The sequence below is a fragment of the Megalops cyprinoides genome, chromosome 22 (assembly GCF_013368585.1).
Source record: "Megalops cyprinoides isolate fMegCyp1 chromosome 22, fMegCyp1.pri, whole genome shotgun sequence".
In the NCBI taxonomy this organism is placed as follows: domain Eukaryota; kingdom Metazoa; phylum Chordata; class Actinopteri; order Elopiformes; family Megalopidae; genus Megalops; species Megalops cyprinoides.
This window is the reverse complement of record NC_050604.1, coordinates 7,148,125-7,173,295: the sequence shown is the minus strand read 5'-3', so window position 1 is coordinate 7,173,295 and position 25,171 is coordinate 7,148,125. Positions and strand designations below refer to the sequence as shown.

General features: G+C 42.0%; 1 protein-coding gene across 1 annotated transcript; it reads left to right on the top strand.

Moving 5' to 3' along the window:
• The first annotated feature begins 9,365 nt into the window (after positions 1-9,365).
• On the top strand, positions 9,366-22,301 carry LOC118769359 (histone-lysine N-methyltransferase PRDM9-like). Its single transcript, XM_036516391.1, has 11 exons — positions 9,366-9,383; positions 9,860-9,977; positions 10,379-10,541; positions 10,816-10,976; positions 12,164-12,295; positions 12,398-12,669; positions 12,944-13,011; positions 13,118-13,308; positions 13,592-14,258; positions 14,362-14,398; positions 22,179-22,301. Exons 1-11 carry the CDS (start codon positions 9,366-9,368, stop codon positions 22,299-22,301), a joined length of 1,950 nt encoding a protein of 649 aa, XP_036372284.1.
• Positions 22,302-25,171: the final 2,870 nt, after the last annotated feature.

The following is a 25,171-nucleotide window of genomic DNA, read 5'->3' as shown; positions in this document are numbered from 1 at the left end:
CCAAGCAACAACATGTCAACTACGCATTGGTCAGATCTGCACGTATGCGGAACTGTGGGCTTTCCAATATCGATATTGAGGGTTATTGTGGAGCGTGCTCATCCAAACATTAGAACCTGACACCTATGGCTCAGAAACAAAGTCAGGTTAGACCTAAAAAGGAATGATACCATGTGGAACCGATTAGTTTAGATACATCAGACACATGCACACCTAATTGCATTTCCTGTTCACAATTAGCACAGCCACCAGGGGACACGTTCCTCCAATCGAGCCCTGGCTTGCTGTTTTTACAGTTTGCTTTCCCACCCACAGAACTGTCCTCCACGTTTACCACCGGACACTAAAAAGGACGCTACACTTCCAGAGCTGTGTTTAATGCTCGGCTTCACTCAAGACGTCCTCCGAGGCAATCTGTTTCCAGTTAGCGAAATATTTGTGTAAGGATGTCGCTCTGTAAATTCACATATTTGACCTACTAAAGTGTCTTTACTTTCCTTTCACACTGCGCAAGAACTTGGCAGTGTTCTTGCTGTTGGAAAACAGCTATCCCTCTGTCAATTAGTTCCAGCTTTCCTTTCTCTTTGCGAGCCATTACTAGCTTGAAATGTGGACCCCACTGCTTCATAGGAATCCATTTTGTTGTTTTGCAAATGAACTGACAATTCCATTTCATTTTGTGAAATACTTATTTCTTAGGAATTAGTGCTATTCTAAACAAATCCTAAGGACTGTTTGTTTCGCTGACACTGACATACAGGTATATGTAATCAAAAATGTAAGACATGTCACAGTTGGGTTGTAAAATGTCTGGATAAGGTCTTGAAGATACAACCCTCAACAGCTGTATATTGCAGAGCTCTGTTTTGTAAAAAGATTGGTTTTTGAAATCGCGGTCCTTGTTTTTTGACATCTGTAAAAGTGGGTCGATGTTGATTCTGTGCAGGTAAGGTTTGCCTGAAACCTTCAGCTTATGTATCATAAACACAATAAGGTAGAATCAGCATTCGCAAAAGTGATAATGTAAAATGTGACCTCCACATGAAAATAAAAAAAAATCATTTTCTCTATGTGCCTTGCCACTGAAAGAACACAGAACTTTTCTTTCGGATGCCAAGCCGAGCACTCACGTGGTCTCTTGGTGAAACCCCCTGCACAGGAGGCCTGGGGCTTCATGCCAGGCTGAGTGTGCATTTCACAGGGAAGCCCTGAACGAGCTGAAACACAGAATCGACAAAAATATCCCTCCCTATGGATTCCTGAACTCTGTGCGCACCCACTGATTTTAAATCAATCGGTCCACAGAGGAAGGAAGGCAGCGCTGTCACCAGAGCGTCCTCCAAGCAATGAGCTGTTGGTGATAATCGAATGTCCAAACTAGATCCCCACACAGAGGGCTGTGGATAAGCAGTGGCATAATACCATCAATAGGGGGCATGCTTTTGTTTGGGGTCATCCTGCACCACTTTGAGCCCGGGGCCAGTTCGGCGTGGGTTGCTGTGGAGCTGAGGCTGGAAAGAGGATTCGCTTTTGACTTTAGAGACAGGGCTCTGTTGTTTCCATCCCTAAAGCTAATAATTTCACCTCGCACTGTGCCTCGGCCTCCGATCGCTTTATTAGATTACTCGAGAAAACAGATGGAAATAACTGCCTTCGCTGACCAGAATTTCAGATCCACGCTGGAGGAAATTTTGTTCCAGGAAAAAAAATTGTAAGTTTTAGGCAGTCAGACACTGGTCTGGTGGTTAGATGCTGAAAAACAGGAGCCGTGACGTTCAAGGCTGACTCACTGGAGACAGCGAGGCAAGCTTTTGGCTTAAATGGCAGCTTTCTTAACAAAGTGCATGGTTAACCATTTAGGGGTTGCTAAGAGACAGGCAGAGAGGTTCCTCCTTCAGTAATAGATGCACAGGCTAATGAGCAAAATACAGAAACCAGATTTGGCTGAATAAAATCTTCGACAGGTGAGGTCTGCAGAGGTCTGCAAGCCAGAGATGAAACGGAGAGAGCAAATCAATCTGGTTCGACATTTACTGGATTCAAAGACATTTATAACCAGCAGCACTGGTAATTCAGGCAAAAATATACTTATATAACGTTAATGAAATACACAAACACATTTGCCGCCACACCCGATGAGTAATTTCCATTCATACTGCATTTGTCGTGTCTCACACTGGTTCCAGCCATCTAGCTGTCTAATTGAGGGCTAAGCCTGCTGTTTTTCAATATGAATGCTGGGATATCCCTGTCTTGTTCACTTTTGATTCACCACTTTCTGTGTGCTGGAACTTTTAATAAGGGAAGGATTCAGGCTCAGACTCTGCATTAACACATCTGTTTTTAAATTCCTGAATGAAGAGAGGACATCAAAGAAGCAATGTTACTACAGAGCTGAAGTTATTTTAGCCATACTGGACAGTCATATTTAAGCCAAGCATGCAGCTCTATGTATGTGCTTTCTGTGAGCTGAATATTGATTACTTTAAAAGGTTGAATGCACAGACCTCAAGAAATAAATCACTGATAAATCAATCTCTTTAGAGATCAGATACCATTGCTTTGTTCACTTCTGTTCCATGAAGACAAATATCAAGAGATCATAGTCACAAACTGTCTGATTTACTGAAGTAGACAGCTGACCTATGCTTTGTCACTGTCAGAGTGTGATTGCATTGACAAGCTCATTGTAGAAGAGGAGATATGCCACCAAAGCAGTATGCATTAAGCAGGCCTAATGATGTCTAATCAGTTTGGCAGGTTGGAGATTGAATTGTGCTTTTTTAAAAATGTATTTTGTGGGAGTGAGGGAGAAAAAAACAGCAGTGGAGCAGTGAATTTATTCATTCCATCCACAAACATGAAACAATATAACCCTCATCGGCTCCATAGGATTAGGGCCACCTGGCATGCATGAGATCCCTCAGCACCTCAAACACCCAGTCAGGTCTTGGATAAGCCTTCCCTTGTGAATGAAACAAATACATGTTTCTGCCCACCTTTGTGCTAGCTTTTCCATTTTGTTGAGCAGCTGTGCACTTCTTTTTCACCTGTATCTCCAGGCCTGGAGTCCAATGTACTATAATTCAATCTACACAGTCTATTCCTGCAACTCTGGTGTTTTGCTCTGCGCTTCTGTCAGATCACCTTGTTTATGTACAAAGCATGTGCTTTGCTTTATTTTGTCTTACTGAAAGAAAAGGCATGGAATGTTTTGAAAGACATAATCTGCTTTAAACCCTTATTTTGCTTTTGTGTTTTTATGAGGTTTCAACATAACATGTCCTCTCCCATAATGCATCTGGACATAGTGTTTCGGGCTGGCAAATCAGCCTGCAGGAATGTGAATGGCCTTGAATCAGTCCCTAGTCAGTTAATCGTCAATCAAACAAAAAAAAAAAGCACTATTGTAGGATACACTTCATAAAATGATGCAGAGGTTATGACAAAGCTAGACCGCAAATGTGACTTTAACAGAGGCATATATATGTCATAAACACACACAAACACACACGCACACAAACATATATAGATGTACTTGTGTGTGTGTGTGTGTGTACATGTGTGACAGAGGGCGGATATTTGATGCTGACACTTCATAGAGGAATAACTCCATGTGCACGCTTCTAGATACAAAGGTGGCTTCCTAGACATTTGACATTAACATCTGACACCAAAGTGCCTTGGATTGTTGGATTTTATATGTCAGAGGCAGAGATATAGATATGTCTGATTGGCTGCAAAGTTTTCTGGGTTGTTTTACCCCCACATAATTTTCTTTAATTGTAATCCTATTTGTTCTTTTGGATTGTATATTTGCCCAGAGATTTAATCATTGCATCTGGCAGTCTGTGTGACAACATAATGACATAATTCTTTTGTTTCAGCTTTTTATTTTAGTTTCTAGGTTTTTTAGTTCAGGATATGTCTCAACTGAATGTACTCTGGATCATGATATCGACGCACCTGCCCACTAGAGTGCTGTGTGTTGCCATAGCAATGACAATATTGTGAATGAACAGAGGTGACCGGCACAACATAGCAAGACAAATAATGCACCCCTAATAGTACAGCAATGTTTTAATGTTACTACAGTGCTAAGAAAATGAAGTAAAAACATTCTCGTGGCTGGAAAATCCCTCCTGTAGCTTTTCATTCAGAGCCTGTGGTGTGTGATTGTGAGCCCAACCAAATAATATTCTGTGAATGTTAGGGCAGTCTGAGCACCTGTACTTTATCATCTAGGGCTACACATAAAGAAACCACTGAACAGACCTTTAAAGAGGGCTGTGATGAGCATTCTGTTTCTCTGGAGCACAGCAGGAGCTGGATCGTAACATCTGATAAGCAACTAAATGTAAGATAGGTTATAGATGTAGGATCACCATCCAGGATCCACAGATTCAAGATTAGTCTAGTCTGAATTCTCTAAAACTCTAAGATTCTCTAAAATTCACAAGTCATTCTTTTTTCTATTTTTTTGGTTACTGACGTTTCTGCTGTTGAAGTCATGGGCTATCAGGGTTAATGTATTCAAATATATTCTTTTCAACCCCTTTCCAGAGTACTGAGCAATGTGTTTTGTATCGGATCTTCACGAATCTCATAGGCCATAGATTACATTAAACTCCTTATGCACTTGGAAGTGCTCATTTGTCGACACCCCATCACCACCATCACTAAAGGAATGTAGGCTTCTAAACCGTATGTCACAATTCCTACATAAACCGGAAGTCTCATACTCTAATGACCACTGTGTCTCCGTTTACAGAAACAGCGTACGGATATAAAACGTAGGAGTCCGCTACTGCTACCGCTACGTATGCGCTACTTTATTCCTGTAACCATAGCTATACATCACATATCATATGTCCATACTCCCACAATACACATGTAGTGAAAGAGGCGAACTGTCTGCTCAGGGAAATGCGTTACTCATCTCCGCTCGCGGAGCAGATCCGCGTCTGCCGGTTCCGTCGCTCTGAGCAGGATGCTAATGTGTAGCGACACCTGCGATGAGCTTGCCAGAGCCCACTCTTATGTAAACGATGCAGACTTGGGACCTGCCAGTCCCCGTCGAGGCAATGCTCAGAGAGAGTGTTTGTCACTGCACGGCGCGACATCAACGACTGCCTTGGCCAAATTAATACACAAAGGGGAGTCTGCCAAACGGTGATGTCTCTTGAGATGCTAGGCGCCATTGTCGCTACCGATCATTTCTGACCACGTTTTATTGATTAATTTATTTCAGCTCATCTGCAGTATAGTGAATTCATTTCAGTATGAATTTCAACCAGTTGTGCTCTGTTTTTGATGTATGAATCTTCTGAAATGAAGACCAGCTCAGTTTGGTAGTTGAAATTACTACTGTACAAGATATGTCACTGATAGGACACTGTTCTTTAAGAAGGCTGAATTTCAGTAAACCACTGAAAGGCTGGTAGATCCCCTTTCAAGATTTACAAGATTTAACCACACTATGTATAAGTGAAGAATTTATGTTTGTATAGAAATATTGTCCTGGAGTTTCAGTCAATTGCCTCTTTTCTTGGAGTCTGTGAGTAATTTTTTTTCTTCCAAATTAGTCTGTGGGTTTTTTTTTTCTTTTTTGATTCCTTCTGGAAAACCTTGGTGCAGCACTCTTCAACAGCTTTGGTAGTACGAGATGCCATATTATTATTTTGCTGTTATTGTTTGTGAATTCATTTTGAGATGTTGTGGCTGTTAATCTGATCCACACGAAAATGAGGTACAGAAGTGGTCTCTCTTACATGAACTTGGTCTGCTCCATAAACCAAGGAGCTACATCAAAGGTTATGTCCTATATATCGTGCCTCTCTGTCTCTGGGAAATGTATAGGGGAGGGAGCGAGAGAGGGTCAGGGTCTGATCCTAGACTACATTAAAATAATGAAACGACACGTGCAGAATGAATGAAACCCCATGGTTATTCACCATACTCCTGAGCAAATGGCAATACATCAGAGCACTGTAAACCTTTGCAACTTCAGTTAATACCACAGTCTCATTGACCCATTAATAATCTAAACTGATGGAGCAACATCACATTCAGGGATAGAATAAAAAAGCAGGCAGTGAAAATAATGGTGATAACTTTCAGCAAATAATCCAAGGAGACTCTCTACGTGAGCTTTGCATCTGTTGCATTTAATGCGTCGATCATGATAATGTTAGTAAATTCAAATGCATTTTACATGCGCCCTTGGGACAGTGATTTGTTTCTTACCTTAATGTATTATTCAGGACAAGGATGGGCATTTTAACTGGGCATTTAAGATGATGCATAATTTTGCTGCTCCTTTTTATAGGTGGTAGAGGTCACCTTTAAGCTCTGCAGTAGATGAACCCTGTCTGCACATAGCATGCACATTCATGAGGTCGCAAGGGCAAAGGGAAAAGGGTAATTTTATGGCTCATTTCAGGGAGCTGATGAGGGAATGAGAAAAGGGTATTAATTAACTACCAATCTATGCTGGAGTCCAAAGAATGTTTTACTATACAGGCCTGTACTTTCAATGTATTTTTAAGAACAAGATTTTATTCACAAAAGATTAATTCCATCTTCATTACCCTGGTTTGTGTGGAGGTAAAGGGTAACCAGTATGTTACACAGTGAGCCCCTTTGCTTTCATTTTTATAGCTTCCACCTGGTGTGCAAAGGGTCACACATTTGGATAGGGTTTGCACATAAGGAAAGCCATTATTAAGCTGTGTAAGTGAGGGATGAACAATAATGGTGTGTAGTCTGTGAACCAGCAAATCAGTGTGAATGAAACATTTCAGTGTATGGTTCACTTTTCTAAAAGATTCATTCATTTGATACATCAGTCCCCCAAATGTTTTGACCTATAACTATGTCTACCTACTGAAAATGACAAAACCAAAAATGACCACGAGTGGAAAAAAGAGGTGCTGGCTGCTATCTAGACAGTGTATCAGAGCCATTGAGCCACTTACTGTAAATGCCCCCACTGATTTGGTCAGATTTTCCAGTCCCTTCAGTTTCTTTGGGTCTTTCAGTAGACAACTTTGTGAATCTTGGGGTGATTCCATCCACAAGGTGACTTCATTTGTGATGGTACTGTGCTGTTGGGCACATACAAAAATGCTGTATGTAATACTCAAACAGGATGTAAAACTGAGATTCTAGCGTTAAATAAAAAAAAAAAAAAAGAAAGAAAAAAAAAACCTCCAGCCATATTTTTCAGTTAATTACTAAGGAAACAGTTTGCTTATTTTAGGGCAGCATTGTAGTGTAGTGGTAAGAAACAGGACTCAAAAGGTTGCTGGTTCAATTCTCTGTTGAGGCGCTGCTGTTGTACCGTTATGCAAGGTACTGCCTTTGTAAATATCCAGCTGTGTACAAGGATAAAATGGACACCTATGTATGTCTGCTAAATGACAATAATGTAATGTAATGTTTGCACTAATATCCCATTTTTGCTATTATAACGTTAATAAACTATATGTTGCCATTTTACTTTTATGTAGACATTTGAAAACCATCACTTCATATTATCAAAATGCAAACAGTCAAAAACTACAGGACTAAATTTCAGTGATGTGGCTATTTATTTTATTTGGGTGTGCTGGAGCTTTGTAGGTGCTTATTGACTACAGCCAGGACCGGCTGTCGAAGTCGAAGCCAGAGGGAGACGCAGGTTAGCAACCAATTAGAAACTAGCATGACTGAAACTGGCGGAACAGCCAGCAAACTATTAATATATTTCTTCGTTGTGCTTTAGACGTTTGGTAAAAACCAAACATGGTTAAGTCAATTTGATTTTGTTTAGACATTTTTTACTCCCTCTCTCTGTTATTAATAATTTAGCGTCTAAAGCTTGGTATCGAGGCAGGCGATTCACGTCAGCTTGTCACTGGCTTTTTTTCAACTACTAGCAAGTAGCTGGCGGGAACATACAGTAAACGTACGTGCGAGCGTGATCCCGCTACCGCCAGAGAGTAGCTGCTGAGCATAAACAGTGCCCCTTGCAGTGTGGCTGAAAATTACACCTAATGACACGGCAATTTATCACACCAGGTATAGAATTAACGAATACGAGGAAATAATTAAATGCCACAACTTTGATTTCAAATGGAACTAGGGATGTCCTGGCCAGAACTCTTTTTTAATATTCGCAGTCAGATAATTTCGTTTACACATGCTGCTTTCCTTATCCTCAGTCATGCCTCGTGAGAGCTGGGGTGGGGTGGGTGGGGGGGGGGGGGGGGGGGGGGTGAAGGTGCAGCGTGATTGACACATTCCTCAGCAATTCATATATTTTTTAACAGTTGGCCCACATTTTCCCGCCCTTGCCAAAGTGCCACCCTAGTTAGATGCATAGTTCGCCTATATGGACGCGCGCGCCGGCATTGACTAGCCTACCACAGCATTGATGTGGGGTGGTTCGGGGAGTGCAGGGGGATGTTGGTTTGAAATCAGTAGGCTATTAGGCTATTAATTAAGATCCAGTGAGATCCATTAATCTAAATTTAATAATGTAATAATTGTATTTACCGCCACCGTTCCTCCTTCGATGTAACGGAACGAAGCCGTCTGGTTTCACGTAGAAGAGTAAAAATGCCCACCGCAGGCGCCCCGCTCGCGGCTGTGACTTTGGCGGGAAGAAAAAAGGTGGTTCATGAGCTCGAGACAGGGGGTTGTTCGCTCCTCTGAGCGCCTGACACTTCATTTCCACAGAGCGACGTCAGACGGAGAGGTTGGGGACTTAGCTAGCTAAATAAAAAGAGAACAAATAAATATAATATTGAATATAAAAATTTGAAATACCATAACTCGCAAATATTTGTATTGGCTAGTCGGTATTCCAAATGATACGCTCTCTGATAAAAAGAAAGAAAAGGGAATAACTTGAGGTAACGTTACCTTGCCTGTCAGGTAGCTAGTGACGGCTAGATTGATTAGCTTGTGAAATTCTTTGTAGGATTTTTGTCGCTTTTAAAATGATGCCGCTTGATATCTTGACATACGTTAAGAAGATTTACTATAAATATAAGATGGTTAGCTAACCAGTCAGCTAGCATGTGCTAGCTATCTAATTGCCAGCTTCGACAACGTAGCCTTAACATTAGCAAGCTAGGAAGGTAACGTCAAGTATTTCGTTATCTCGCAACGACAGGACTGTGGTTAGCTAGCTATCTAGGCGCCTAGCTGGGAAAATCTTGTATTCGCTTGGCTGTAATGGTAAAACAACCTGTTACACTGTCTGTTATTAGCAGCCACAAGGATATCGTAGCGAAGCAAACTAGCGTATTGAAACCTGTTTCATCGACAGTCGAAAAGAGGCAGTTGCTGCAAGTCAAGAAATAAACCTGAAACCAGCAATGAGTTCTTCAGAAGAGGTGAGTTTAAATACAGAACTTACTTGAATCGAGCCGAACTGTTGTAAATCTCCCCAAACGTTAGCTTGTTAGGTTAACTCATTAGACATTGTTAAATGCTCCAGACCGTGTCCGACATCATCTTTTACATTCGTTCCCTTGTAAACAAGGTATGAGAAGGTATCAGTATGAGGAAACCGTGTCGCTGGTTAGTGATTTTTGGAAAATAATGTCTGGCGGCCTTACCGATTGCAAACAGCATTGTGATGATGCCAGGCTGAAAGACCTTCTGTCATTTTCACCTGATAACAGGCTTTATCGAGCGAGTGTTACATGAGTGTTATAGTTTTATGACTGCCAGTAGCTTTAACGAGGGACTAAATAGTCTCGTATACAGGGAACCCACGGATTGCTCTAAATCGTGTAGAAGAACTAACTTAAACGGCATTTTGTTAATATGTAGTGTGTAAAGCACCTGTGCTGTGTCTCTGCTTTAGGATGACTATGGGGAGATTAGAGTGCACTTCTCTAAGACTGAATGGAGCCAGCTGCAGACCTGTGAGAAGGTGCGCTACAAGAACATGAAGAGGAACCATGAGGCCATGTTAGCCATCGGTACAGTTCCTGATTTCACACACAGTACTCACCCCTTGCCAGTTTTGTGGCCCTCAGTGCGCAGCTCAAACTGGTATGGTTATAGTGTAGCAAGAGAAAATATCTTCTTGCACCTGAGGCACAATAAAGAACTTGTTTAAAAAAGAAACCTATATATTATATATATATGTGTATATATATATATATATATATATATATATATATATATATATATATATATACACACACACACACAGTATGTATAAATATATAAAACAAACATATTTGGAAATTGTACTGTAAGTCTGGAAATTTTGAGGCATGTTATATGGTTGTTTTTTTATGTTTTTAGAAGTAACTAAGGTATAAATTTTATATATTTTCAGTCTGCAAGTGTTTCTCTTGTTTTCCCTTTGTCTCAGGACTGAACTCCCCCACTCCAGCTTTCATGAGACGGGGCAAAGCCCGGAGGGAGATGATGGAGAAGTTGTGTGCTGCTGTACACAGTGACTCTGAGGAAGAGGAGGAGTGGACTCCTGTCCTGGAGAGAAGACCCCCTGGTACCCAAACACAAAACCGCTCAACGTAGACTGCTCACAAAAGAGCCAAAGATGTCCAGCACCACAGCCATGCTTGTCAGAGCCACACAGAGGAGTAGATTGACAAATGGGTGATCAGTATCTTGACAGGACACTGAGATGGACAGAGCTGTGACTCTGTGTCCCAGCTAGCTCCTATTTGTTAGTGTGCCCCCAGTATTAATAGCTGTGTATACAAGTCCAGCACACGTGAGACATGCTGTTCATGCTACATGTAACGCTCACCGATAGAGTTTAGCTCTATAACTTGTTATCTGCAGTATCCAGGAGCTTCAGACCCCCATTCAGGAGAGCCAGTCAGAGCAGATCCTCTTCTGGGGGCTCAGAGAACAGTGCAGAAGGACAGGGAAGGAGTCAGACAGCCTCAATGCTCCAAATGCAGGCAAAGCCACCAGCAGCATCTGCAGTGCAGGGTATAGAGGTGAGGTCACTGGCTGCAGTGGCGGATAGCATAGCACATGGATACACTGGTATATTCTTTCATGTCCTTCATTATTCATAGTGATGACAGAGTGATGCTTAATGAATCTCATAATGATTGCTGCCAACAGTGTTAGGCTGCACTCCTCCATTGAAAATGTCATTTCTGTTCATTCTCTGAACCACAGCCAGTGTCTGGTCCCAGTGCAGATCCTCGACCCTCCCAGCCCATTGCTGAGAGTGTGACAAAAGAAGAGCTGGACCTCCTGACACCTGGCAGTGAAGAGGTAAAACTGTATAACCTATAAGGTTAAATGGAAGTCAGTCTCCAGTGTCACATCTGAATGTCTAAGAGATTAAATTCATAGACAATAAAATAAATTGTTAAAAAATCTTACAACTCCTTCCAGAAGGGTTCAAATACCCCATGTGGTGGTTTGAACAAATTCAGATATTGGTTAAAAAACAATACTGATTAAACTCGTTATGTTATAGGATTTATTTATAAATTTAATGCAGGAATATCAAAATCTGAATAGAGTGGCAATGTTGATTCTTAAGAGACATCTGCTAAGGCAGGTAGCTAATGAAGATGTAATTGCTGAATTTTCATGGACTGTAGTGGGAGGTTGGTAATTTCAGTTGGCTAATAGTCATTTTGGAATGTAATATGGTAATGGTAGCATTTAAGTATATAATGTTTATGCACTCTATAAGTTTAGTAAAAATAATAAAATAGGTGTGCTTCATTGTAAATCTCAAAAGTTTTACCTGGCATTTGAAAGCTAGACGACTAGTGTAAGATTTAAAGTTAAGCTACATTTATTCGTATATTGGATACATATAGTGTGTGTTTCTTCCTGTTCTTTTTCAGAGAGCAAAGAATAATGCTGAATTTTCAAGCACTGAAGGTGAAGAAGAGAGAGGTGGTGGATCCAAACCATGCTCCAAACCACCACGTGTAGGTGAGTTCAGGGAACAATACCACAAGTAATATGTTTGTTACTGTTGCAGACTCTACTTTGTTGTAGGATAGCTGAGTTGGTTGTATGGCATATTATTATCGTATATTCTCAATATTAAAAATGTTTTGGTCATCAGATTGCGTGTGAACATAGTGGAAACGTCAGCCTCGACTGTTGCAGTGGGAGTGATCTGTCATAAGGCGTGTTGCTCTGAGTGTTTCAGGATTGTCCAAGAAAGAGCAGCTGAAACAGCAAACTGCGCAGCTGAACAGCTACATTCGGGGGAACAATCTGCGCAACCGACCGAGGGTGCAGTACACTGAGGAAGAGGAGCCAAAGGATGAAGATTATCTCTGTAGGTCATGCGGAAGGAGTTTTGGATCAACCCTTCTTTCCATACTCTCGTCTCTGTCTGTAAATGGAAGTGTGTGAATAAGCTGCTGTCCTTGTCTCTCAGACTGTGATGAGTGCCAGTCCTTCTTCACTGATCAGTGTGAGGTGCATGGGCCCCCCTCCTTCATCTCGGACTCTCCTGCACCCCTGGGGACCCCTAACAGGGCCAGACTCACCCTTCCCCCAGGTTTGGAGGTCAGAGAGTCTAGTATCCCAGGGGCAGGCCTGGGGGTGTTTAACCAGGGCCCGACTGTGCCCAGAGGGGTGCACTATGGACCCTACGAGGGAGAGCTGACTGACAAAGACGAGGCAGTTCACAGCGGCTACTCCTGGATGGTGAGAAGGATACAGTGACATCGTGCCGCTGTTCTGTCAGCGTGCAGTGGTGGTGTAATGAAGAATGTAATGTTAATGTAATGGAGTAATATAGTAATGTAGCATGAATGTCAAAAAACACTGCAGAGTTATGCTGTGAAACATGAATTTGTACTAGTGAATAATACTGATTCACTGTCGTGCAGCATTATCACACATAAGGCCCTGTAACAGCAGTGCTCTTCTGTAAAGATCAGAGAGATGCTCTGTAGCATTAACAGGTCCATGTTCTTAGATCTACAGGAGAAAACTGTGTGACGAGTACATTGATGCCCGGAGGGAAACGCACTCCAACTGGATGAGGTTAGGGGCTGCTGTTGACGCTGTGAATGGCTTTGTGTCTGTGTTCCCCATACCGCTCTCTGATTCTCACACACTCTCTTGCTCTTTCTCTCTCTCACTCTCTCAGATATGTGAACTGTGCTCGCAATGAAGAGGAGCAGAACCTTGTGGCTTTCCAACACAGAGGGAGGATTCTGTATCGCTGCTTCAGGCCCATCCTCCCAGGCCAAGAGTTGCTGGTGTGGTATGGAGAAGAGTATGCCAGAGACCTGGATATCACCTTTGATTACTGGTGGAGCAACAAGTGCTCTTCAAAAGGTACCAGATGCTGTGTTTTACATGACACTTTTGTTTTTTTGGTCCATTCTTCGTTCTCTTTGAAAGAATTTTACAAATTCAGGTTTGTTTTTAAGAGTGACAGTCTAACTTTATATATATATGTATTTTATCTGTCTTTGGATACAGATCCTGTTTCTGCTTTGACCACTTCTTTATTGTTTTCATGACTGCCATTTATTTCTTAGTTTTGGCCTGCCTTGTTCACTGGATCTCTCTCTCTCTCTCTCTCTCTCGCTCTCTCTTTCTTTCTTCCTTTCACCAGGGAGCAACCCTGTGTGCACGGAGTTCTTCCCATGTTCTCAGTGTCCATTCTCCTACACAGCAGAAACTTACCTCCACAAGCACATCAAGAGATCTCACCCTGAGGAGTATGTCAGACTGCTCAGGGCTGGATCAATCACATCAGTGAGTCTTCTGCCTCCCAGTGGCTTATGCCAGCGCCCTGCACCTTCTCTTGCTCTTCCCAGTGTGGTGCAGGTTGCTACAGATGTGGCACCCACCCCAAAACGGGCAGATACTGGCAGTCAGAAAGCACACACTTGCTCACAGTGTGGGAAGAGTTTCAGTCGACAGAGCACCCTTAAACTACACCGGCGAACTCACACAGGGGAGAGGCCGTACCACTGTGCCCAGTGTGGGAAGAGTTTCAGTCAGGAGAACAACCTTAAACGACACCAGCGAACTCACACAGGGGAGAGGCCATACCACTGTGCCCAGTGTGGGAAGAGTTTCAGTCTGTCTCGTGATCTTAAACGACACCAGCGAACTCACACAGGGGAGAGGCCGTACCACTGTGCCCAGTGTGGGAAGAGTTTCAGTCGAGAGAGCACCCTTAAACTACACCAGCGAACTCACACAGGGGAGAGGCCGTACCACTGTGCCCAGTGTGGGAAGAGTTTCAGTTGCGACACCAACCTTAAACAACACCAGCGAACTCACACAGGGGAGAGGCCGTACCACTGTGCCCAGTGTGGGAAGAGTTTCAGTCAAGAGAGCAACCTTAAAGTACACCAGCGAACTCACACAGGGGAGAGGCCGTACCACTGTGCCCAGTGTGGGAAGAGTTTCAGTCAGTCTCGTGACCTTAAAGTACACCAGCGAACTCACACAGGGAGGAAGGGCTGAATCAAGCACGCTTGTCTTGGTTTTGAGATCAGGTATGTGTGTGGATGAGCTAATGCTTTAACACATGTTAAATAACACATTATTTAGTGTATGATGCCACTGTTATAGAACACACCTCCAATATCATGATTGAGAGGAATCCCCCTTCTCCTGAAGTTGTCATTACAGACATAAGACCATCTGTATGGAACTTGGGGTCAGGTGACTTCTGTCAGTTTTGTAAAGGCATGGGAAGACATACAATCTTATCACTTGCATTGTTTTATTTTAGGTCTGTAATGCCATCGTTTTACATGATTTCATAATGTTTGAACTCACTGGTCTGCTATGTGTAAGGCATTTTGCACAAGAGTGAAAACATTGAGTCTTTTTAATACCTTAGTGTTCAAGTATGCAAAGAGGGCAGTGGGTCCTCTACTGTACAGTAATTACTGAAATTTTCATTTTTAATGGAAAAATGTAGAATGGTAACATATTGGGGCATTTTAACTTTTTAATGGTAAAACGTAGGTGTTACATGATTTATTCATATCGGATACCTTTTAATTCCGTAATTTAAAACATTCCATTGTATTTTGGAAAAATATTACATGTACTAGCTGTTAAATGGAATCCGTGTGTAAAACAGATTGAAAATAAAAGGGGACTTTCATTAAACAGTTGTAAGTGACTTCACTTAATGGGACTCCAAACCAGGTGCACCATGAAAAGAAGCTGCTGCAGTTCTGCCCGATTGTCAGGTTATAGACAGTCCATAGAGTAATGAGGTGGGTACGTCATCACTGGTTCTTGACTGGTGTCGGAAGTAAATTCCCTGTGGAAAATTACAATGGGCTTCGCACACTATCCATCTTTGCTCAAGTTCGGATTCATTTCAGGAACTGGGAATTTCCTGAATTAAGGAACGATATAGAATAAGTGAGGATATATTTGGACTCATCAAATGTTTCGATATTTTCCGAAAAATGTTAAAATTTAAGACTTGTAGTTCGAGTTGTAGTCCACTTTTCGAACGACATATCCAGTAGAGCAATGCGGGGGAACGTCCTGACAAATCAGATACCACCACCTCATCCGGGCATTCTGTGATGTTCCGTTTAGAAAACCGTTGGCTCTGAACCCAGATAGGTTTGCTCGTGGACGACGGACACATGCATGTGCATGTTTAATATAAACTATTTTTACATTATGGAAACCGTGAAGGTTATCTCTGTAAGCACACCATCAGATAAACGTCTATCAAATGTAGGTTTTCACTCAAGTCGAGTGCCCAAATCTACACGTGTATGAAGAATTATCTTTTTGCTTAAACTTAAAGGTGTTTCTGACTCTAGATATGTCTCAAAGGCTTCCAGTGTTTTTCATCATTCAAAATCGTGGGCTAACAATCGGTCCACTTAACGAGCTCGATGGGTGATGATGTGGTAACCTGACTTTGCTAGCTAGCTAGATGGCTAGCTATGCTACCTAACGTTACACTGGCTCACACTCACCAACACCCTGTAGGTCTTATCCCTCATGCTTGCCCTGACCAAACCGGTGATATGGCCCTCAAAACAACTGAATTCCTCCACATGTCCTGATTTATAATGATTTTCGCCCCCATGAAAACTTCGGGTGTCATCCTTGAAGAAGAGGAGAATATGGCTAAGCGACACCGTTGCTGCTAGCTTGCTATTGCGATGACTGCTAAAGACGAGCTTGCAAGTTAGCCGCTACAGCGATAGCTGATAGCGACGATGAGCCACACTCAAGCTAGCAAGGCCGGAGAGCGGGAATGAGAACGCTCCGTGGCTTCATGGGACGTGTAGGTTTTAGCCCGTGGTTGTATTATCATATAAGATAAAAAATTAAATTACGTAAAATTTAACTCAAAACAATTAAAATAAACAATATATAATCCGTTTTAAAAAATGTCTATGACTAAAATGAATGGGGAATTTCACTTCCGACACCAGTGTGACGTAGCCACCTCCGGTGCGTCCACGCCGTCACTGCCCCAGCTAAGTAGCATGGTGTAATAGTCTCCAGTAAACTGACGGTAGTACTAATGAAAGTCACGTTAAGTAGCAATTTGGCAGCAGACGATGGTCCGCACTTGTGGTTCAGAGGTACAAAACTCGGTTAAACGGTTTTTCAGTAACGTTAGCCAAGTTATTCGAAAACTGAAAGGGAAGGACAGTGAATGATCCTAGATGATGTCTGTGGTTGGCAAGGATAAATTCAAGCAATCAAAATAGCAAAGAGTGATCCAACCACTGTGTGCGAAGCAACTACTTGGGTAAATTAGCAAACAATGTGCGTGTGACCCGACACGCCGGTTTTGTGTGTGTCAACTGTACTAGCAAGCAAACCATCTAATGAAATTACCTACCTAGCTATCAACATCGCTCCAGTCTGAGAGTCCAGGAAGCTACCGGCATAGATTGGCAGTAGGACAATAAGATATCAAGCTGGATGGAAACAAAAGACGTTTACCAAGATAGTTATCTAGCTAGTTAGCGTTACTGTTTTTAGTGTCGTTTTTTTTTTGGTTAGCCAAGAAAGGGTCTTGAACATAACCAGCTAGCCACTGCCAGTGCCTCTGTGCTAGATAAAGATGAAAAAGGTAAACTAAAGCAACAGGGAGACACAGGATCAAGATGCGTACTTGTCCAAAACTTAACATGCTCAATCCAATTAATTCCAGCACTTGTAATCTGCATGCAGGGAATTGAAAAGGAAGGAGTGCCTTCAAAAAAAGTCCAGTGCTGATAGCCTTCAGCCCTGTCTTAACTAACTGCACGCAAGCTGCAGGCTGACTTTATTAATATGACAAAAGCCATGCATACTGCAAGCAGGCAGGTGTTGCTGGAGACTTAGATGGCATTTGGCATTTTGTCTGGCAGCTACTTTAGGTATACTGTAGTAGGTGCTGCTGAGAATAAACTGACGATCCATCATGGTGCACCGCAGGGTGAATGGCTCATCTGTGGGGGGAATGCACACTGCCCCATAGTCAGCTAAATGGTCTAAATGGTCTATAAACTTCCTGGTCTAGCCATTAATAACATAGCAGGCCTTGATTATGATGGTGGCTGCTAGCCTTAGTGGACCATACAAAGGGTGTAGACGGGAGGCACTGCAGAACCTGGGCACTTAGCCAAGAAGTTGGGAAGCTACAACACCCAGTGCTGCTGTTGAACTGCAGACCTTACTGGAGCTCCTGAACCAAGCCAGTGTCTATGACATTGTGTTGTCATTGACACTGACCATCCACAACCTACAGCCTATTGGCAGAATGTTCAGAAAAAGGTGGCTCAGTATTAAATTTAATAGAGGAATATTGTGCATGCCTTATTCGGGAGTTTTATAACCACAATACCTGAATACTTGAATATTTGTGTTAATATTGAAATATTAATGCATGCACATGTAGTTAGTGTGTCATACATGGTGCATACATGGTATCCACCCTGTACAGTACTTAGAGAGCTGTCGCTACATTGATGAACTCGGGACTGGAGGTTGAACAATTTAAATGGCACGTGAAACGTCAAATTCAACACTCTGATATCTATCCAATCCTGTCAGATCTTTGATGAGGAGTCGAAGGGCCTAGCGGAAAGCGCGGAAAGCGCTATAAAGTCTCCCAAGTGGTAAACCATCTGTATCCTAAATGAATGACTCACCTGATCCCTCTTCAAGTTGCCCAACAAGTCAAACCAAATCACCTGACTGGTCAACAGTCAGCTTCCCAGAATGAGGCAAGCACAGGTAGGTTACAGGTCAGTACAAAACCGGGATGCTGGGACAAATACAGAGGTCCAAACATGCCAGCAAAGGACATCCTGAGGTCTGTATACAAAATTATTGTATTTATAAGTTTATTTAGTTATTTGGCAGACACAAATCCAGTGTGATTTATAAGGCTGTCATAACAAGATACACGTAGTAGGCACTGCAAGATCTGAAACACAAAGACAAGGGGACAGAATATTAAGTAACACCTGAATGGTATGGGATAAATTACATTACATTATTGGCTTTTAGCAGGCACTCTTATCCAGAGCAACTTATATCAATTACAAGGTTATTACAATGTTATCCATTTATACAGATGGATGTTTAATAAGGTAATTGTGGGTTAGTACCTTGTCCAAGGGCACAGTAGCAGTGCCCCTGTGGGGAATAAAACCAGCAACCTTTAGTTTACTAATCCTACTCCTTAAAAACTACACTGCCACCCTTGAGCAACCCCCTAAATACTGAGCAACTGCCAAGATAAGCATTCAACCAATCAGGTGCATGCATAGAAGACATGCTTAAAATGGTCATAAAAGTGAAGTTTAATATCATCGAAGGGACACAGACTCTTACTCTGTTGTCATAGAAACATAATCTAATGTAGACAGGCACTTCATCTTTTGGGAGCATTGCATTTGGACTGTGAATGCCAGGATGGAGACATAACACTCTTTAATGCTGTTCAGAGGTCATAACCTTTAACCCAGCAGAATCTTTGGGCCCCTGCAGTCAGACTAGTGAAATGTTCACTTTCTCTTCACTGCCAGTCCATCTCACTGGACATCAATTGGTTATGTTGATCTCAGGGCCTAACAATGGTGGAGATAGTTGTTTGGGTTTTTTTTGACTCTCTTTCAAAAATTGATCCAGGATTGATTTGCCTAAATTTAATCCTAAATGCAGACACTTATATGAATAAATCTGTTACTGTTCCGGGGTCTGTTTTTAGAGGGAAGATTTTGACTGATCACAATTGTTCGTGTGAGTGTTTGGTATGGTAACAGACACATGGTCAACTCTCCCCCTGGAAGTTTTAACATTGTAGATGGGGTGATGCAAAGAACAGCTGCTATCTAGAACTTCATTAAAGAGGAACTAAATATTGCAAATCACCTATGAACTTGTGTTTGAAAAACACATCGTATAAACTGAAAGAAGACAGCAATCAAAATGTGGGTAACAGTACGAAGACGGATGGAAGAAGCCATATTTATTGTTTGCGTATAAGATGAGCTGTCATCTAGCAATACTTCAAAGGACAGTGCTACGAAAGAAGGCCGCAAGGCTACAGACCCTGCTAAAGTTGTAGCTTTTTCACTAAATTGACAAGTTTTTCCTCGAACGAGTCAGTAATCAGAGTCTGATTACTGACTCGTTACTGATTACTGAATTCTTGCATTGGCAGACAAGGGGCTGATTCAGGACACGTTGCCTAAAAGTTTTCTGGTTTGAGTGCAAGCCTGCAGCGACATCACCATCTGCTGGACAACTGCCATATTGCACATTGACAGAGCTACAGTGTGTCTCCTTTGCAATCATCAAAAAACTGAAAGAACAGTTGGGCTCAGTTGTTTCACGATTGAATCAGACACAGATTTAAGCCTTTTCTCTGGAATGATTTATTTTATGAGCGGTACACCTTTCTCCATGGTGAATAATGTAGCTGACATTTTTACCGGTTGTCTCAGTGTAGTATTTACTGAAGCATTTCAGGATAATCTTGCCAGACTAAACAATAACATTTGTATTCTGGGAATGTCCCTACAAAACCATGGCTATTGTTCAAATATGCCGCATATGACTTGGAGGAAGAGAGTCTAATTGAAGTTCCCTTTGAAGGAGACATGTACATTTGAACAAGACTACAAGCAAGGGCAGAAGTATTTGACCCAGTCCCTTCTTATCAAACAAGCTCTTAACCCTGGAGTCATGGTAGCTTTCAGTACACTCACCATTTCATGGAGGGACCCTTCCTAGTTTTTTAGTTGTGTCTTAAAGTTTTTTCCCCTTTTATGACATTCAAGGTTGTGGTCTGATGAAATGTGAAACCCAGCTGCCCTGATGGGCACAGGCACTGCTGCATTCAAAGGAAAGCAAGAGGATACTGACGGCACTGACAGTGCCTGAGATGTGAATAGTGTGGCATGACGTGTATCTGATTGGTCTATGGAGATAGCCAATGAGTTTTTGATAACAAACCCACTGGAAATGTGTTATTTTGGATTTTATCTAAGTCAATTGCCCTTGTAAGGAGGATTTATGAACGCTTGGGTGTGGCCAGCAGAATGCTTTCCCTAGGTTTTGTCTTCTCATAATTCTGCCCAAGGTGCTGTTAAGTAGGAACATCCAAACGCACGCAGCTGCTCATTTCGTGGGACTTTGTAGAAATCTGGAATGAGGAAGAAACACAGACATGAGACACAGAATATAGCCTGCTGATCGTCGGTAAGAGCTACCTGTTATGTTAGATCTTGCCTTGTCATACTTCCTTCTGCCAGTCATTTTGTTTGGCAAGTCTGTTTCCCAATGGCAAACAGGATACTCTTTCAAAGACCTTTTTTGGTTCCTGCCACAGAGCATAACTACTACTAGCTCATTGGCCCTTCCATCTCCTAATTGTTGGTGATGATGACTGTCAAATGCATTGAGATTTTTTTATATACGGACCCCAGGTACAGTGGCACACCTTGTCTGTCACGTGACAGGAATGGCTCCCTTCTCTGCAGGGGTCACTGGGAATTGTAGTTCCAGTCTTATACCTCTCATTACAGCTCAAATAAAGCAGACTCACCTGGGCCAAATCTCCCATCCACAGAGTCTCATGGCTGCACTGAATAAGAAGGTGTCTGGCACTAGTGTTATGATCAAATTTGTATGATTTACTGATAAAAAAGTTATAAGGGCTTTGCAGAAAACATATCCTTCAAAACCTTCAGGTGAAGCCTTGTGAACCAGCAGTGCTCCATGTAAGCATTTTTGCAGGGAACAGAGGATCTTTTGTGGAATTTCAGCTCTTGTTTACCTGGGAAGACATTTGCCGTTACACTAGTGATGGTATTTCTAAGGCAACCACCATGGGCAAGTCGCCGCTCTGCAACCAAGCAACACGGCCCCAGATCAAAAACCTGATATCTCTTTCAAACACAATATACTGCTTGTCCCTCACTGAAACATGCTGCTCTAGTAACTCCCTCTGGAGATGGCCGAATCTTCAGGAAATCAAAGCAATTTCTCAACTATAAACTGATGTGAAACTAATGTAACATAACGGTAGCAGCACAAATCTCTGTTTGAAACAAGCTGTTCACTGTTTGGACACATGTTCTCTTATTGCCATTTGATGGAAATATAAACTGTGAGACAGTCAGGATGAGAACATTAAGTCCACCGTATGAAACTAATTTGCCTTGAAATTTGTGTCTACAGAGTCCAGTGGGACATTGATGAGCTGTAACTTATGTTACATAATTTCTGTAATATTTTAATGAATGTAAGTTTAAGATGTTCTATTGTCTCGTTACTTTGGGTTGAATCTGCTCTTTGAATTGTTGAAGTGCAGGGCAGTCTGTGAAAATGTCTATGAAAAGGGCTTTATAGCTGAGCACTTTAACAAAGTGAAAATCTGAATGACTGAACCCACCAAACACGTTCTGCTTGAGGTTTCCCTTGGATTCAACATTGTGTTTTAATATTTTTTCCATGCCCCTTAGCATAAACACGTAAGTGACCTTTATCGCATCCCCTGCCCATTGACGAATCACAGGTCTTGATTATGACACCCCCGAACATCGAATTACCTGGTCAGCCTACGCGGAGGGAGCGCAGCTGTCCTGCGTGGGAAAGAGCGGATATTTTTAGAGTGGGCTTCCTGATATGTCAGCCCTCGAGAGAAGGGGGAGGTGAAGAATCTCTCCGCACCTCCTCTGACACGTCCCTAGAGCCTGCATCACCCAGGCGGCCCTAAATCGGAGCTGATTAACACCAAGAAAAACTACAGCATACGTGCTGGAGCAAAGAACAATGCTGGCTGTTGTCTGCTGTCAGCGATTAACATCAAGTAGAGGTTGGAATGAATAGCATCCTCTATTCTCCAAAATTGTGTTCAAAACTACTGTTGATAGGCTACACAGCTCAGGTCCTTATTAAACACTGATGGAACACTCAGCTATCTAAAATCTCTCTAAACTGTCCCGTTTAAGGAGGTAATCTCGTAATACTCCATACAGTGATACGTTTCATTTACCATTTTATGGACAATAATTCATCATTAGAAACCGTTTCAAACTACTTTCCAGGTAGCCGTCTATGCCTGCTTATTTAATGTGATCTTTGTGTCCGATATATAGATCCGAATATCCACAGACACTTCTTGAACGTCAGCCCAACCATGTTGCCTTTTAAGTGGCATTGATTTTGATAATTTGCCTTTTGCTGTACATTGTACATTACCCTGCTCTGTAATTCACCCCACAGAAGAGTGTCAATGAATAATAATAATAATAATAATAATAATAATAATAATCATCATCATCATCTACTCATGCCTTCATTTACACCAAACAGCATGTCTTGCAACAGTACATTTGCTGTAAACCAGCTGTGTTGTCTCCTCCTTGGCCACTGAATTCACACAGTGCCCCTCTCCCCTGCAGATGGAGCACCTGTAGAAATGTTTCCTGTAAAAGGAAGCCATGGGATGTATTAATGTCACCTGTCAACAGCTTCTCTCTCTCTCTCTTCTTACAGGTGCCTTATGAGAGGGACAGGGGAAGTGCATGTGACACTGGCATCATTTGGTACCAGGTGAATAAGTGTGAAACAAGGATGTAGGAGGTCTCTTCATGTCCTTACAGAGGACATGTGCAGTGTTTCACTCCAGGAACTAGGCTACCGTCATGGGGCAACAACAAACTCAAGCTAAAACGCGGCATTTTGGAGGCAACAATATAGTTTTAAACTGCAAATTCTCATGAAGCTGTTGCTGCTTGTTTTACATGTGATCAGCACAATTTCTGATTGGCTCACCTGTTGGCGAGGGATTCATTTTACTCAGTGGCATTTGATGAGGTGTGTTTTGCCTCTGAAAACGTGGTTTTAAAAATAACAAACGATCTGAATTGAATTGAACTGAATACATTTGATTAACACAACTTCTTGTCCACCTTTTGTGTGATCCACATTTTGGATTCACGTGAGTGCATAAAGTGAAAAACGTGACATCATCGGACACAAATTGGACAATTTCAGCTGTTGAAGGGTTGTCCTTATTGCCATGGAAACACTTGTGTATCACTAAACAGAAAAGGTTCATGTTGAATAGCTTCTCCTCCCAGACTGAACCCACAGCAGTCAAACTACTGTTAGTCTTAGAGATGAATACTCAGAAGTGTTATGCAGAGTGTTTATTATTGATAATAGTAGCAATACTAATACTTCGCAGGGATGTTGTGAGAAGCGTTGAACAGGCCTGTACTGGACACTTCACACTGTGCTGTTTCAGGTTTTCTAGTTAAAGTCCCTATCTGGTCACGTGCTCAACCCCTCTACAGTTGATTAGCTATTCAGTTCCTGATTCCCTAAACACCCTGTTTTTACAGGTAATTGTGGTAAAGGTGGGAATTTTGTTTTACTCTCCTTGCTATATATAAGTTCACTTAACTTGAAATAAAAAAAGCAACCTGCCCTTGTTTTTCTGTCTACATTCGAAATTAAAGATGAAGTGTGTTGTGCAATTCAAAGGTGTAATAAATGGTATTCAGTCCTCGCGGATACACTTGCTTATAGTATGAGAGCCTATTGAAAATATGATATATAGCGCCATCTGCTGGTCATTCATGACGGTGTTCGATTTCACTACTGTCTGTACATAATTTCAAATGAAAAATTTAAGGTTTTTTTCACAGAGTATTCTACAGTTAATTCACTATAGAATGTTGTATACATTTTGACAAAAAGGAAACGTTTACTGACATTTCCCATTCAAATTTAAAGACAAAGGGGTTGAGGTATGCTCTATGCGTCTTGTCAATGGTGTTGACTGGAGATTTAGTTAGTATACAACACAAACCACTCAATATTTGCTGAAGTAACTCAAGCCATGTACTAATGTGCCTGAGGCTGGTAGGCTGGTCCATTTACTGGTGCACTACTCTCATCCACTGGGTCAGTGCTTTTATACAGGTACTCATTCAACTGACTTTTACTAACCTGTTTTAAAAAATCCAATGTTTGTGCATGCTTGTGTTTTTATGTGCACATCTCGATATACAATTGCATAAAGTGTGTGTGTGTGTGTGTGTGTGTGTGTGTGTGTGTGTGTGTGTGTGTGTGTGTGTGTGTGTATGTAATGTGCCTGATGTTGATATATTTTAATACCAAGCCTTTCAGGAGTAGAAGTCCCTGGTCCCCTTACAGTTAACTAAACCACATTTTTTCTCTCACTTCTTTCATTCCTTCCCTCATCCCTCCCTGCTGAGACCGGAATATAATATTGTCTCCATCTTGACTGCATTTCCTTTAATTAAACAGTACACTTATTGATGTGAAAATAAACTAGCTAATCTAAGGTATACGAATGGCATGAGAAGTAAGTAAGGAAATGTAGTGAAATGCTGTAGCAGTTTTGGCAGCACCATCCTGTGCCATTCCAGCAACCTCCTCTCCTGCATTGGACCGTCCCCCTCTGTCCTTCCTCATAGTGCAGATCACCAACAGACCTGGTGTGTTATCTTTCAAGGTATCTTTCATTTCACAAATAAAAAGAGGCACTTTTTAAGATGCATTAACACATTCTGTAGCCTGAGCCTTATTTGATTTTGACACAGCTCTGGCTTGGCCACCTCGCCTGGTACCCCCCTCCCACATCTTTGGCCTAAATATGGCCCCTTTAGGGTAGCTAATGACTGCACAACCTGCTCACAGTGGCTTGCAG